The 15,691-nt window shown below is 37.6% G+C and overlaps 1 protein-coding gene across 2 annotated transcripts in view; it reads right to left on the bottom strand.

Moving 5' to 3' along the window:
- Window positions 1-15,691, bottom strand: part of MCU (mitochondrial calcium uniporter) — a 54,322-nt gene that overhangs the window by 34,244 nt on the left and 4,387 nt on the right. The window contains exons 1-2 of one of the 2 annotated variants that reach the window (XM_034327847.2): window positions 382-498; window positions 9-132 (exon numbers count right to left, since the gene is read on the bottom strand). In XM_034327847.2, the coding sequence (XP_034183738.1) occupies window positions 9-132; window positions 382-393 (136 nt within the window). In that variant the 5' untranslated portion in view covers window positions 394-498. Of the gene's footprint in view, window positions 1-8; window positions 133-381; window positions 499-15,691 lie in introns of those variants that run through there. The other variant, XM_034327846.2, reaches the window with a different exon arrangement.

The following is a 15,691-nucleotide window of genomic DNA, read 5'->3' on the forward strand; positions in this document are numbered from 1 at the left end:
TCACTTACCGGTTTTCGTCTTCGAACTTTCCTCTTCTTTCGGGAGGACTGGACTCAAGCCTGGAGCAAAGCGGCTCGTCGTCAAGAAAAGATTCCTCTGGGAGATGTACCACCATCTTTTGCACCATGTCTCCTGAAATTCAGAAACCAATGGTTAGTGCGACTTTAATTTCGAAATGAAAATATTCCTATTACTTTCGATACAAATTGCAAGTTTCAAATTGGAATTAGCGGAATTACATATGATTATTCCTAATACAAATTGCAAGCTTCAAATTGGAATTAGCGGAATTACATATGATTATTCCTAATACAAATTGAAAGCGTTCAAATCGAAGTAATTAGTGGTAATTATACCGGAATTAACAGTATTATTTATTACCAATAATTCCATCCTGAAAACAAGTAATTATATGTGCCTCGGGTTTCATAACCTAGCGTTGAACGTCGCACAATTTCCTATAATGGAAGTGTCAAAAACTATTGCAAACATGGTTACGCGTCAACCGAACCATTTCTCTTGTTTTTCTTGGCGTGCCAGTGTTTCCACGCTTGTTTGCGTTCAATTAACAGGTCCATATTGAAACAGCAAACACTAGAGACGTTGTTTCACGCGTTATAAACTAACTGGAAAATTACAATTTCATCAGATAAGTCATACGACCAGAAATAATGATTGTGTCGAGCAATAATTGTTGAATTCCAATTTCAATTATTCTTTGTGTACTTTGAACTTTGACAAATGGTGTTAGTATTAGGAATCGTTCATATAGTACCAGAAGATTATTCTACGGGTGATAGTCAAACGTATTTGAGTTTGTGATTTAGGAACATTGCATAATTGTTCCCTCGAGTCGTATCTATTCTAAATGAACAGCGAATTTGATTAAACTACACAGATCGTTATATAAACTTCATTCAGTAGTTTTTTGGTTAAATGCAAATTGGTTTTATCATTCAAATCTATTTTTGTACTGGAACTTTAAAGAGAAGCTTAACATATGTAGATTTAGATTAGGTTACACAAGTAGGCTTAACGATAGTATCAATAAGGTAACGATGGCTCATCAATAATCAATAACAGCATCTCCAGCATCGTTAGCACAGTTTCATGGAGATGACGTTTATCCTGTTTTACATAAAATTTCCGTGACAGATGTAGCCGTCGGAGCACCTTTATAGTTTCCATCGAATGCCTTCTCAAAGGAACCGAAGCAAAATGGAAGAACGAACCGAGAAAGGCTGATGTAAAGTCCCGGCAAAGAGAACCTATCCTTCCTTCGAATTTCTTATTTACCCGGAACACATCGACAATTTTACGATAAACCTTGGTATCGCGAAACGTTTACGTTGAATTTCTTTTTTCCCTCCAAATTTCCTTCCAACGCACGTCCAATCGTGGCTCGAGCCTGGCTAAAATCCAATTCCACGATCCCGCGTTGACCCTGTATTTTGGAGATTTGCCAAACTCCTGTCTGGACACAATGTTTATGACGAGTTAATCCATACAAAACAAATTTCCAATCTCTTCAGCATAACCTGCTATCGTTTTAAGACACTCGTGTGTATCCACAGTGTTGAGTTACAGAAATAAAAATTTCCAAGTAAAATATAGCTGTAGGAGAGGGGAGAAAAAGGCGTTTCGGGATCGTCTGTTAAGGCTGGTTCAGACACGGCTAGTAATTTAGTCGAGTGGGGAGTAGCTACTTACTACTAAACCGTTTAGCGCACAGAAAAGTGTCCGGACTAGTACAGTTGAGCTCTGAAAATCTAGAGTACGAGATATATTGCTTGACTAAAGAAATGGGTCCGGATAGGTCTGTTCGGAAGCCTAGTTAGTGGTGGGGGAAATTTACTCGACTAAAAAAATCCAATGAAACGGATCTACTCGACTAAACTGTAGTGTCCATACACTAAACTACTCCACTCGACTAAACTACTAGCCGTGTCTGAACCAGCCTTTAGACTCGTCAGTGGGGCTGACAACAGACGATCCCTGCCCCAGACGCAATTCAGAACTCCTATCCATACAGGATTGCCTCGAAATAAGTAAGTGGTCTCTGTTTCGAAATAAGTAACGCGCTATCCCCTCTTCTTTGTTTGAAGTCGCCCGCAAAGCGAGAGGTCCGAGAAATGAGTTGGAGGTCCGTTTACTGCTACCTCGGATCTCTCACTCGTTTCTACGAGTGACGTATGTTGACGATCTCTCATTCGTCAAGTCGAATAGCATACCTGCTTCGTTATTACGAGGTTGCTTATTAGCAACTGTTCGGTCCCGAGCGAGCTGCTTATTTTGGACTGCATGCCGGGCGACCGCTTGCGAGAACACTGGCACCGATCATCTCGCCGCCATCTAGCGGTCCCCGGCCCGAACTAAAGGCGTCCGGGGACGAAACCCTCTCTTTTCCTCCACTAAACGCCTACATAGCTAATTTTAATTTTCTATGTCTCCTCGAAATTTCTTCGAACGACAGGAAGTTTTCATATATTTTAACGCTATTTCAACAATATTAACTAAGTGTTAGACGTAACGGTGATAAAGATAAGCGATTTTAGAAGCTGAATAATAAAAGTAATCTCTGGTGTTCCGAAGGTGCACCTTTGTACGAAACCATTATACATAGATATCTATTTGAATGCTATCGCAGTCATTTTAGTACTCCGAGAAAGTAATTGAAAATTGGGTCAACCGTGTGTACGAACGCGCGCGAACAGCTGGATCTATTGTGGAAAAGTTTAGCGAATACGAGCTCGAGGATCCTCTACGATAGGTATTCCTTTCTCCAACGGGAACCCGAGAGTTCTCTCCGACTTTTTTCCATGATATTAAAGCGTCTCTCGTTAATTTGTGTACCTCGTTCCAGTCACCGTTAAACGCCTGGCTTCTACGAGTTGAGCCGCAGAGCTCAGGTCTCGCGTGAAAATTTAATTGTTCTCCATTCTATGCTGCGCTCTTGCATCTCTTACGTTTTTATTAAACGTGTAAACATCTTTTTGTTGCTTTAGTAGCTATTCATTTCGAGCGGATATCTGAGATACCTAGAAGAATTAGACACCTAGCTGGATATTTTCAAATAACATGGATGGTTGAAAATATTCTCATGTGAGATTTTGAAGGTGTTAAATTTCTTTGAAATCTGTCACTTGAATCGATGAGGCCGATTGATAAATGAATAATTTTGCAAATTTTTATCTCGGCCGTCTGGTTCGAATCAATAACTTTATCGGTTACCGGGTAGACCAGGTATCTCATAAATCAATAGCTCGATTAAAGAATATTGTGCGAAAATTTCCTCGGTGTCGCGGTGAAACGTGATTGTCATCTTTTTCAAAGGGAAACTGATGAATATTATATTACACCCTGAAGAGCAACTCGGAAAACTTCGCAACGAGAACAGAGAGGAGAGTCTCGTCTCCTGGATTCTGTCGCTTATAATTCGAAATCAAGGAACCTCGTTATTCTAGTTCGTTAATTTAATTTTGGACAACTCAAAGGAACGCTGAAAGCTGCATTATATTTATTCACCGTCAAAGATGTCCTCTTATACAAACAGCTGTATCCAATTCCTGCACGATCATTGTTTAGCTCTATTTTTCTTCGTTCCACGTCAACCGTTTCGTTGCTTTTCCTCTGCTGAACCGATTTCACTGCGGTGCTTTTCGACGTTATTTTTACGTACGGCAGCTTGAAATTTGAAACAGTTCTGAGCGAGATTTTTTGAAATATTCGAAGCGTTCACCGCTCGGGCATAAATTGTCGTAACATCTAAGATACTTGAAATATTAGGTTGGGTTCTTTTCCAAATTACACTTGAAATAATCATTTAATATATCACGTTACTTAAATTTCGTGTGACAGTTTAAGTAGGGTTAAATTTCACGGTCCGATGTTTCTACACCTCAGGATACGAAGACGAGACCTAAATTTGGAAAGCAGTTTTGAAATTCGATTCCCATCCTAACAAGTTTGTCGGTAGAAATTAGAATTACTCAGACGGTTTAAGAGCTTTTCCATGAATTCTGAATGCGATGAACTTGCTCTGGAAATTGAATTCCGCGAAACGCGTTGCAGATTGCAAATATTCTTCCGAGAACTTATCACGAATTTGTAAACGCGATTCTCTGATGAGTTTCATTCACCACTGAAATACAGTAAATATTGAATGTTCGGTTTATCACTGATGTTTCGCCGCTGGCGATTAATGGGGATCTGCTGACAAAATTCTATGAAATATTTAAATATGAAATATCGCGCAGCTATATTCGCGGAAAATACACCGTCGCGTCGTATGAATGCTGAAAACATTCGAGCGATGATGGAGAATATTGTACGATCATCAAAGCACAGGTTTGTTCGATTAATCAGAGCGAAAGATACCGACGGAATGAATTGTTCAATTTGATAAATGGATATCCTGGAACATGGAAAATTGCACCGTTTGGAAGCTTAAAAAATTTCTATTTCGCGTCGTTTGATCGCGATTAGCGTTCTATATTACGTATTGGAAATCGAAGCGGTATTGATATCCGTTCTGAACGATCAGCTATTTTTACTTGCAAATAAGTATAACGCTGTAGAGAGGTTTTTTGAATCATTAGGTAATGATTTATTTTTATACTGTATATAATTTTACTACTGGAACAGTGTAATTATAACTCTGATTCATTTATTTTTAAGGTACTTAAGAAATCTTTAAGAGATTTGCTGCTTCTAAGACTAAGTGTTATTTCATTTGATTCAATACGAATAGGCGTCATTCGTTTAAATTAAATTATAGAAGATTGTTTCTGCGACTGCGAACGCAATATCATAGATCACGGGTGAGCAATTGTTTTGGCTTGGGGGCCACTTTGTGGAGGCGGAGGTTGGCGGAGGGCCGCACCTTTTAAAATCATTGCATTCATTAGTTAACTTTGCATTTCCAGAAAGGTATAAATTGTGGAGGTGTGCGAGTTTCGAGTCAAACAATGATCGATCGGTCGAGCCGAGTCGAGCGCTTGAATTTGCCGAATTACTCGAAATCGACGAACTGCTTGAAACAAAAGCGAGGCATTCGAAAAAATCGAACTATTCGAATATTCTAGCTGAAAATTCATCTTCAAGTAAATCGAATATTCGAGTAGTTCGATTTTTTCGAGTAGCTCGCTTTTGTTTCAAACAATTTGTCGATTTCGAGTAATTCGGCAAATTCAAGCGCTCGACTCGGTTCGAACAATCGAAGCGAGTTCACCACGGCTTGTAAATTACGAGTACTCGCATACCTCTAATAAATTGTACCATAAAAATCAATAAATATAAATTCAATATAAGCTAAAGTGAACTAGAGCGAGATTCGCTCTAAAGCCAACCCTTTTTCGGCAATTTCCGGTTAGACCGGAAAAGAAAAATTTTTTTTTCAGCCATTCCTTGAGATTTTGACCCACTAAACACAATGGCGCAAGAATTTTTTCGATAACCCTTACCGTTTGGCCTGTACAAAAGTGACAGGAAGTCTAAATGGTGTAGCCCCCTTCTCAAGATTTTCAATCTTAGATACGGGTTGTCTAAAAATAGCGGCAGTTTTATTCAATTTATTTAAACACCAGACGAATCTTCGGTCGTACTCGGAAAGGAAATCTTGGTTTAAGGTGAATTTTTCTGACTGTCTTGACGGACCGCAGAAAAACTCTTAACGGGTCGCTATTTGCCCACCCCTGTCATAGATCATATCTCGTAGATCATATCTCTGTCATAGATCGTATCACTTGACATCTTGACACACTGTAATTTATTAAATCTCCAACGAACGATTCTATCACGTGTTTAGAAAACAATAAAATTGTTGATCATCAGCGTCTATATACACGCACTTACGCGAAGAGTTTCAAGTTTGGTAACTGGCCAAAAGATTCTCACGTGCTCAACTGTCGTAGAATAAATAATTCTCAGGCTAATGGTCTGGTATGGTTCAACGATCTGTTGTTAGACCAACTTTAAACGATCCTAACGATAGAGGATTATTTCGGAACACGCGACTATCGCGCTAATTACAATATTCATTATTTACTAAACGGGAAGTAAGTACGTCAATATAATTTGATAAATGAAAGTTTGCTGAAATATAATGGAACATTTTGCAATTGCCAATTCATATGTTAATATTAACAAAAGATTAGAAAAATCTGTTTGTAAACATGATTGCATAAATCACGCTTGCAAATTCGATTTACATATTCCATGTTTCCTTGATTTTCTTCTACGTGAAATTTGATCGAAAGAGGAAATATGTAAAAGGAATTTAGGGAATGCTGCGCCGATACAAGGGCTATAGATCTTTCTATGCGTCTGTACTTTCATAATGTTTGTCGTGAATTGGAAACACGATCGATCAAGTCACGCAAGGATACGAATAAGGATTCATGAACCTTTTAATATACATGGGGTGGAAATTTGTACGAACTTGAAATGCATATGTATGAATTCGAGGACATTGAATCCTTGCTGAGGTATCATTGAACGATAAGAAGGAACTATTAATTAAAATGATTAAATGGCAAAGATTTTCATCGTGTTTGATATTCAATTTCGGTAAGATTTCGGAACAGTACCACACTTGGATTTTGTTGAAACTGTAGGTAAAGAGTGTTTAGGGTATAACTAACTAAAATATGAAGTTGAAAATGCCAATGTGCGAAATTGTGGTATATCGAGTTTTCTAGCTTCCTTAAGCGAATTTATGGTTTATGGTAAATTGAAAAAAAAACCTAACCTAACTCTAACCCTAACCTTACTTTTCTTTTATTAGTTGGGTTAGGTTTTTTTTTAAACAGAATTCACCAAAAAGGTGGAAGGATCGGTTTTCGCGATTTTCTATATTTCGGCACGTTAACACTTTATATTTACGTTACCATTAATCTAACACATATATATATGAAGTTTGAACACAATCGGAGTGTGGTACTATTCCCGAGATAAGCCTCAATTTCATATTTCCACTTGGTCATTTACATCTTTTATTTCATGCAAACTACTTCTGATATTCCATGTCAGCGAAATGGATGAGCTGTCCATTCAAACCCCCATGGACTCGTACGCTTAACATTCGAGCGACACCATTGCCAAGGTGAAAAATACTTTCATCCTTATTTGACAATAAACCGAAGAAAGCGATTTTTCTTGCATAACTATGGAACGGTGATATATCACCTTACTGCATTGTGAAGATGATCGAGCCCCGAAACTTTCTTTATTTAACCTTTGGGATGATATCCTTCGGAGAACGCTTTCAAACTTTCAGAACTTTTAAATCCATCATGGAGATTTGAATGGAAATTTAAAACACGTTGAAAAAAAGGAGTCGCATAGACTGTGCTCGAATAAAACGGATTTTCTTTACTATCGGGGTCAATCGATAGGGATACATGTGGGTGGAAGGTTTTTTTTCCTCTGACCAACTTTTGCTTTTCCTTTGACTGCAATTTAAACAAGCATAAAAGTAATTCCATCGACGACTCTTCTTCCTTTCGTGATTTTTCACGGCATTATGGTTTAATTGGACAAATGTGGGTTCGAAATCTTTAATAAATCGGACGATGAATATTCATCTAAATAAACGAGCTTAACATTGCCGATCCTTTATTACTTTATCGCAATTTTATGAAGTAAAGCGAAATTCATGGCCGTTTTTTATTAAAGGAGGAAAAAATACTTTGGCAAGGGTGGCACATTTCCAATTAACTGCGATAATTAATTTCCATTAAAGTCGAAAAGAAAAATAATCTCGAACGCTGTTTCACGGACGGAGCTGAAGAAACTGGGGCTAATTTTGTCACCCGCCTGAGGGACTCGTAAATCAAACAGATTTCGAGTCGAGTATTTTGGCTGCTGGTCAAATGCGAATTCTAAACTTGCCCTGTGCTGTCGCGTCGAAAGATGCTCCCGGAATTCGGGAGGTAGGCTTTATGTCGCGGCTTAAAAATAATTCCTCCCACACACGGTATAATTTCCTCTTAACAAAAAATCAGAGCGCGGTTTGATCGAATGCTGGCTGCAATCTGCTGGAAGGGTACCGGATTTAAACGAGAAACGTAATGCAATACGGAAGGGTGGAGGAAACGAGCGTGTTCCTAATGGAAGAACGAGTTTCCCTGGCAACAGTCTTCCATCATTTTCCACCAGTTACCTTCTTCGTTTATAGAGGCAACGAAAGCAAATCATTTCATCCGGTACTGAAGTTATTAAAAATTTCACAATCTTTATTAATAAAAATTTTCCTTTAATCAGAGTATCTTTAATTAAATAAATCAAAGAATTTTTACTGATATAGACGAGTGGTTTCTATGGAAATTCGAAGCACCATATAGAAGTGGCAAACAAGAAATTAGGAACAAACAGGGCTTAATACATGGATAGGTCAGTTTGATTTCTGTATAATTATCGCGCATTGAATCGCTATGTTTCATCGAGTAATTGTGAACACTGAACCGTAATTCAATTTTCATCAGACGTACTACAACTTTATCTCCATTCGACATCCGATCGATTCTCGTTCCATCCATTACTTCGGCAGTCGAATTAGGAACAGTTCTATGTTTAATCCTTTCGTTCTGAATAGTTGTAAATTGATCGTGAATATTTGGTTAATTATTTCGGTATTTATTCCTGTTAAATCACTTGAAATATTCAAAAATTCGTGAAGATTACTACGATGGACATGTTAACCACTGGACATTAAAATGAACGGGCGTTATTGTCAGCTCGTAAAGGCATAGCTGAATATGGTCTCGCGAATGCAAGAGTTCACATTTGTTTCCATTTTTCTCAGAGACACATTGTTATCACCGTGTTACGTGATACCGGGTTACCATGCAGGTTAACCTGTGTCTATATGTTTCTCGTTGCAACTCCTTTTTAAGTCGTGACGCGAGTTGTAAGCAACAGCACAATATGAAATGCTACTTTAAGTTCCATAAGTACATATACGGTATACATTTAAATGAGACAATATATGAAATATCGCATCTTCGCCAGAGAAGTCAAGTAGACATAAAATTGTTCAATAGGGAGGATAGAAAATTGCGTCTTTTGAAATCAACTCATGTTTTTTAAATGTATGATCCATTTGGGAATTGAAATATTTATTGAAGTTTCAAGATTCAGACTATAATTAGGTTTATAACCGCGCGTCGCCAACTTTCCCGACGGGTCCTCGGTATTAATAGAAAAGCATAATGCAAGAAATGGGTTAACGAAGAGAACAATTTCTAAGTCTCCATCTCGTTAGTTTGTAAAATCGAAAGCTAGGTGTGTTAAATTACAGAATTGAAAGCCTAAGTACCGTGCGTCGCCGACTTTCCGGACGGATCCTCGGTATTAATAGAAAAGCATAAAAAAGAGAACAATTTCTAAGTCCTCATCTCGTTAGTTTGTAAAATCGGAAGCTAGGTGTGTTAAATTACAGAATTGAAAGCCTAAGCACCGTGCGTTGCCGACTTTCCGGACGGATCCTCGGTATTAATAAAAAAGCATAATGCAAGAAATGGGTTAACGAAGAGAACAATTTCTAAGTCTCCGTCTCGTTAGTTTGGAAAATCGAAAGCTAGGTGTGTTAAATTGCAGAATTGAAAGCCTAAGCACCGTGCGTCGCCGACTTTCCGGACGGATCCTCGGTATTAAAAGAAAAGCATAAAAAAGAGAACAATTTCTAAGTCCTCATCTCGTTAGTTTGTAAAATCGAAAGCTAGGTGTGTTAAATTGCAGAATTGAAAGCCTAAGCACCGTGCGTCGCCGACTTTCCGGACGGATCCTCGGTATTAATAGAAAAGCATAATAAAGAGAACAATTTCTAAGTCTCCATCTCGTTAGTTTGGAAAATCGAAAGCTAGGTGTGTTAAATTGCAGAATTGAAAACCTAAGCACCGTGCGTCGCCGACTTTCCGGACGGATCCTCGGTATTAATAGAAAAGCATAACAAAGAGAACAATTTCCAAATCCTCATCTCGTTAGTTTGGCGAATCAAAAGCTAGGTGTGTTAAATCACAGAATTGAAAGCCCTTGCACCGTACATCGCCGACTTTCCGGACGGATCTTTGATGCGAGAAGAATTCCAAGTTGGAAAAATTTCAATCTGTGCCACTTTTCTAGAGTGTAATATATCTTGTAGACGATTTCAGTTTTATGAAATTCTATGGAACACTCGATACTTTAAGTACAAGAAATTTAACAGCCGCGATCGGGACTTTCCATATATAAGAATGAATTATGCATCGCTCGACATCCTATAGAAATCGATGCCCCTCCATTTTTCCCCGTAATAGATTAACCTTCGATAAAATTGAGATTTATAAAATCGAGGGATGCGATCGAAGAATGTAATCCGTATCACTCCCGCGAACACATATGAACATTAATGCAGAATGGCTTATATCTTTTTTCTACTCGATTTTTGTTCCCTTTAAAGAGGCATACACTGTTGTTGTCAACTTTTTATCAAATATTGAACGGTAGAATAAAAACGTTCCACTAGAATCGCTTTGTTCGAAAAGCGTGCCGCGGCATTCTAGTGCTATTTCTTTCAACTTTTGCGTTATTCACGCGCCATGGTTATGACAAAGTCCTCGCGATTTTTACAATCGCTTTTTTTTCATATTTCGTCCTTTGGAACATATTTTTCGAAGATCACGTCATGGTTAAATTGAATTTCACGCCAGAAGGTAGTCCGAAGGGAATTCAAAGTTACCCAGAGGCGATAAGGGGATCGAAAAGGATCCGGTAGTTTACTGATGGTATACTGTTTGCAAGTCGATGGTTTTGTGATATTTCTATCTACCATAACACTATTCTATCCCTTACAATCCGTAGTAGGTACATAGGACGCGATATCATCGGTTTTCGAATCATTGCTAAACGAAAAATAGAAAGAAAATATTTAAATCAATCTATACACAGTGCATACAAAAATTATTTTAAACTCTCGATTTTTTTTCAACGTTAACCCCTTGACATACAAATAAAACGAAATTTGATGCGTCCGAAAAATATTTTTGATTTATTATATATTAAAACAAAACATTTTATTTTGAAATTTGCATTGCTACATAACATTTAATCAGGTTGATATATAATGTTAATGGACAATAATTAAGTATCATTATAAAATAATAAATTAGAATTACAATAATAAATTTTTGACGTCTCAGAAACATGAAAGCTTACAATGGCGCATGAAATGAATCACGTCTCCCAGACGTTATTGTATGTCAAAGGGTTAATAACAAACCGTAATATTTTCGAGCTGACAAAAATTTCCCGTAAAATAGAGAGAGCGAATGGAAGTGAGCCATTACGAACGTCGAAACTTGTTCAACTCATTTTGTCGAGAATATAAAAATAGAGAGCCGACGGAGAAGAACAAGAATGAATGAGCTTATTTGCAATTTCTTTCGTGCGCGACATGCTGTTCCTAAAATAACAAAAAAATTCGGATGAAACTACCGTGGGTGAATTTCAAATGGAATTGTGTAGCTTATTCCCGCGACGTTATTACACTTTTATTAAATTCTTTTATTCGGTCATATTTCCTCTCCATATTTTAATGCACCCGGGTGCGATTAATCGCAGTGATCTATTTTAATACACTACTATCAAGACCAGCTCGATGCAGTGCTTGATCGTGGACCAAACGTCTTCAAGGAATTACTGAATCCGTTTATCAAAGTCTTTGGAAATCCTCCATCGGATAAAACACCTCGAGAAACGGGACTAGCGTTGGATAAAATTAAGGAACACGACGTTTTCTTTCCGGTAAGAAAATTTCTTTTCGAGCTGCAGAGGATCCCGTTCGTCTCGGGATATATCTTTCAAACCCTTTGACACTGCTCCTCGTAGAACGGGTAGTGGAAAAATGGGGAACACGGTGATCATCGAGCACTCCATTATGCCAGAGACATCGACCAGGAAAAGCCAGCGATTCATCAAATGCAATTCGTCGATCGCGTCGATATTCATGCGAGCTGATTTTTAAATTGCCAATGAGGAAACTGTGCTCGTACGGGAAATCCAATTTTAAGTAAATTGTCTGTTGCTACGGGACATTCGTTACAACCGGACCATTCTCGACAGGTAATTCGGTTTATCGATGATAAACTACATTGAGAAGGTGAATAATGGCACGTTGAGACAGAACGTTTCTCATAGATGAAAGGAAATTTTACTTGGAGATGTGACATAGAAGAAAGCCACACTTCTGAAACTGATACATCTAGAAATTCTTTTCTCTTTTTTTCCTTGTCACTGTAGAGATGCAATTTATAAAAAGTACAAAGAAAAATGAAATCAATCATTTTTGTCTTTCTATACGTGTGAAAAGGTTAATTGAAAATGAAAACGAATAAGTACATCATTAACATGAAATGAAGAATTTAGCCGATTGTTACAGGAGCCTGATTTCCAATGAATCGGATAATTGGATTGATTTTAACGAGCAGTTTCAATCGAATCCACCAACGTGAAAGTATTCATTGATTAAAACAGTCGTTTAACGAGTTCTGCTTCTAGTAAAGTGGCTGATTCGATTTTTTAAAATAACAAACTTTTGCGATGCATATTTGCAGACTAACTTCTTTACTTTACTTATATTGACTGTTAATAATTGGAACGAATCGTAGATTCCGGGCAATATTCCAGAATGCTTTTAATTCATTTCATTTTTAAAATTCCAACGAGCTATCTTACACAGAACAGAGGGAAGTAAGAAGAAAAAAGAATGCAGTTGGTCGATTATATTAACGATTAACGCAAATTGCACACGATGCACGACTGCACCTAAGATAATAATGTTGCATAGGCAGTAGCGAGCTCAGCAGGCTGAACTTTATGCAAGACTCACCACCACCTTTGTGTCATTACCATTAACTTAAGACAAGACCTGGATTCACGACCATAACTTCACGAAATTTATAGGGTTGTAGATAATGGAGTGGTCGCTTTTAATGGCGTATAGTTTCGAAGAAAATCGATGTACCTAGCAGCTTCACACGTTCCGAACGACACAACACGAGAGAAGCGAGGACTGAAGGAAACGAGGGAAATTAAGGTCAAAAAGTCGTAACATCCTCTATAAAAAATGTCAATGATAGCATCCTGAAAGGAAAGTATGTCAAAACAGTTCCTTTCAGTTATAAACTCGTATGAATTGGTACTTCAGTATCTCTTGATTTAATTAAAAATATAGCGAAGTACAAATTGAAATAAAATTTCTTTTAGGTTTTCAATGTTTTCAGAATTTTTGAAAATAATAATCAGCAGTAATTAAAGTGAAAATGGAAATAATTTTCCAAATAATAGAATAATGGACACTTCCACCCTCTGGAATTACGAGAGTTAACCCTTTGAGTACTCGCCAAGAAACTTTATCGGAATAAGAATTAAAATTCAGAATATTCTGATTGAAAGTTTATTATTTTAACAACCCATTGTTCAAAGTTTAAAATGCACGAACCGGTAGCTTAACATTGTTTTATTCTTCTCTCAATTTTGACGAACAAGATGTACAAGAGTATAAAGTAAACTTTCCACGAACAAACGACATCATTCAATGGAAAAGTTGTCTCCAGCTAAGTAAGTAACCGAAGCCTAAATGAAAGGAAGTTCTAAGGACGAAACTGTGCCTCAGTTCGTACAAGAAGTCTTCAACGTTATTAAACAAGCAGACTTCAAACTGATCCATGAAAATAGCATAGAGATAAGATGACCTTTTACAAGTTTTTTTAAAATGAGAATAGAAATTTCCATTAAACAAGATTAGAATTTCCACCTGAAAGATTTACAGCTGCCTAGCATTCATTATCTTCAACGTTGTTTGTTTTATTAACGGTGCAAGTAATATTCACTGGGAATTTCTGCTTTGTCTCTGAAGGCTGGATATATTATTTAAAGTTTTGCATAAAATCCACCAAGCGTTAGGAGACTTTGTTTGCGAAAGATGCGGATCTTATCACAGGGTTTACACCAGTGAAACGTAACTATGACGTTCGAAGAAGAAGAATTTTGAATGTGTACACAAATATAATGGAGAATTCGACGCGGAAGCTTATTAAAGCATCAAGAGACAAGGAATTAGTCTTCTTTATCGTGCATTTTTATGACTGTCTTCCAAGACATGAAAATATTTTTAAAAATCATTTAAAATACCCAACGTTAAATTTATCTATATCTATATAAATAAAAATTAAATGCTATTCGTTGGACCGATTTGGTTAATTTTTAAAAAAAAATGTTCGTAATAGTCCAAATAAGGTTTCTAGGGAAAGAAAAATTGGAAAAGTTGCCCGGAAAAATGGAAAATTCGGGAAAAAATGAAAGTGCTTTTTTCTATGGGATTTTTGTATGAACTAAAGACCATAACTCGTAATTCTTTTTTTTCTCATTTTTACTTTGTTTACACATTTCCAATAGTTTTTCACAAATTTACAAAACGATCACAAACAAATTTATTGAAATTTGGACAGGACAACGTCTGTCGGGCCAGCTAGTGTAAAGATAAAAATAAATATCCAAGTTACCCTACTTGTATCCATTCCAGCGTATACCCGATACCTTATCCCACGAAATAAAAGCCAGCGAAGCTGCCAATTTAACGATTCTGATACACGAATATTGACCTAAATATGGGTGTTCCAAAATTTTTTTCGAACAAGCGATAAAACCGTTTATGTCAGAGAACAACCGAACGATACGAGAGGGTTGGTTCTCGAAGGATCAAAGGAGAGTAGTTCTGCTTCGTTTCGAGGTTTCTTCAAATAAGAATTATCCAAGCTGGTGGAAGAAGAGAGATAGGGAGATTGTCGGGGTCGAGAGAATGCGTGCAGTGGAACAGATCGATGCCCGTGGCGCCTGCCGCAGACTCCGCAGTCTGAACCCCTCTGTACGATCCCCTAATTCAAGCATGACCAACCTCGTGCCCTTCGAGCCGTGGCTATGCTCGGTTAACCTCGGGCAAATCGTCGGGCAGAGCTCGAGTTCGATGACATCGAAAGCCTTTGACCCTTTCGAATGGAGACTCATTTTCACTCGTTGCCGCTACAATTATGGTGATGCTACTATGGGTCAAAGTGGCACTCTACGCATTTGTCGCCTCGGTCGCGTAGCATTCGAATCACCACGTCCTAAACGGGTCGATAATATATTACTTCCGTAAAAATGTAATCGGACCTTCTGATTATCAGTTGCAACGAAAATGTATCTCGTGTTCGATACATTATATCGTCTACCAAATGGCGTCTTTTATAGACTTCCCGTGAGTGGAAGTACAGTTAGATTCGGTATAATTAATGACAGTGGACTGTCTAACATCACGCTGTCTTCTTCCTGCGATATAAATCACCGATGGGCGTTGGAAACCTAGCTGGCAAATGTATTCTCAATAGCCAACACGAAAAGACTGTTTACAGCTTCGTTAATTATAATCACGGTCTCTTGCTAGCTTTTAGACTATTCTCGCTAGGGATGTTCGATTCTCGAATCGATTCTGAATCGGAATGAGAGAATCGATTCCTTTCAAAAATCGAAACCAAAGAATCGGTTTAAAAAGAATTTGTTTGGAAAGAATTGACTTTTTTTGTTTCCTTTTTTATTTTCATTTTTGTAAACAGACTATCCCATACGATTCTTCTGTGCGGCATCGATTATTGTAAAGAGTCGATCTTATTTTTTT

Source organism: Osmia lignaria, chromosome 2 (genome assembly GCF_051020975.1).
Source record: "Osmia lignaria lignaria isolate PbOS001 chromosome 2, iyOsmLign1, whole genome shotgun sequence".
In the NCBI taxonomy this organism is placed as follows: Eukaryota; Metazoa; Arthropoda; class Insecta; order Hymenoptera; family Megachilidae; genus Osmia; species Osmia lignaria.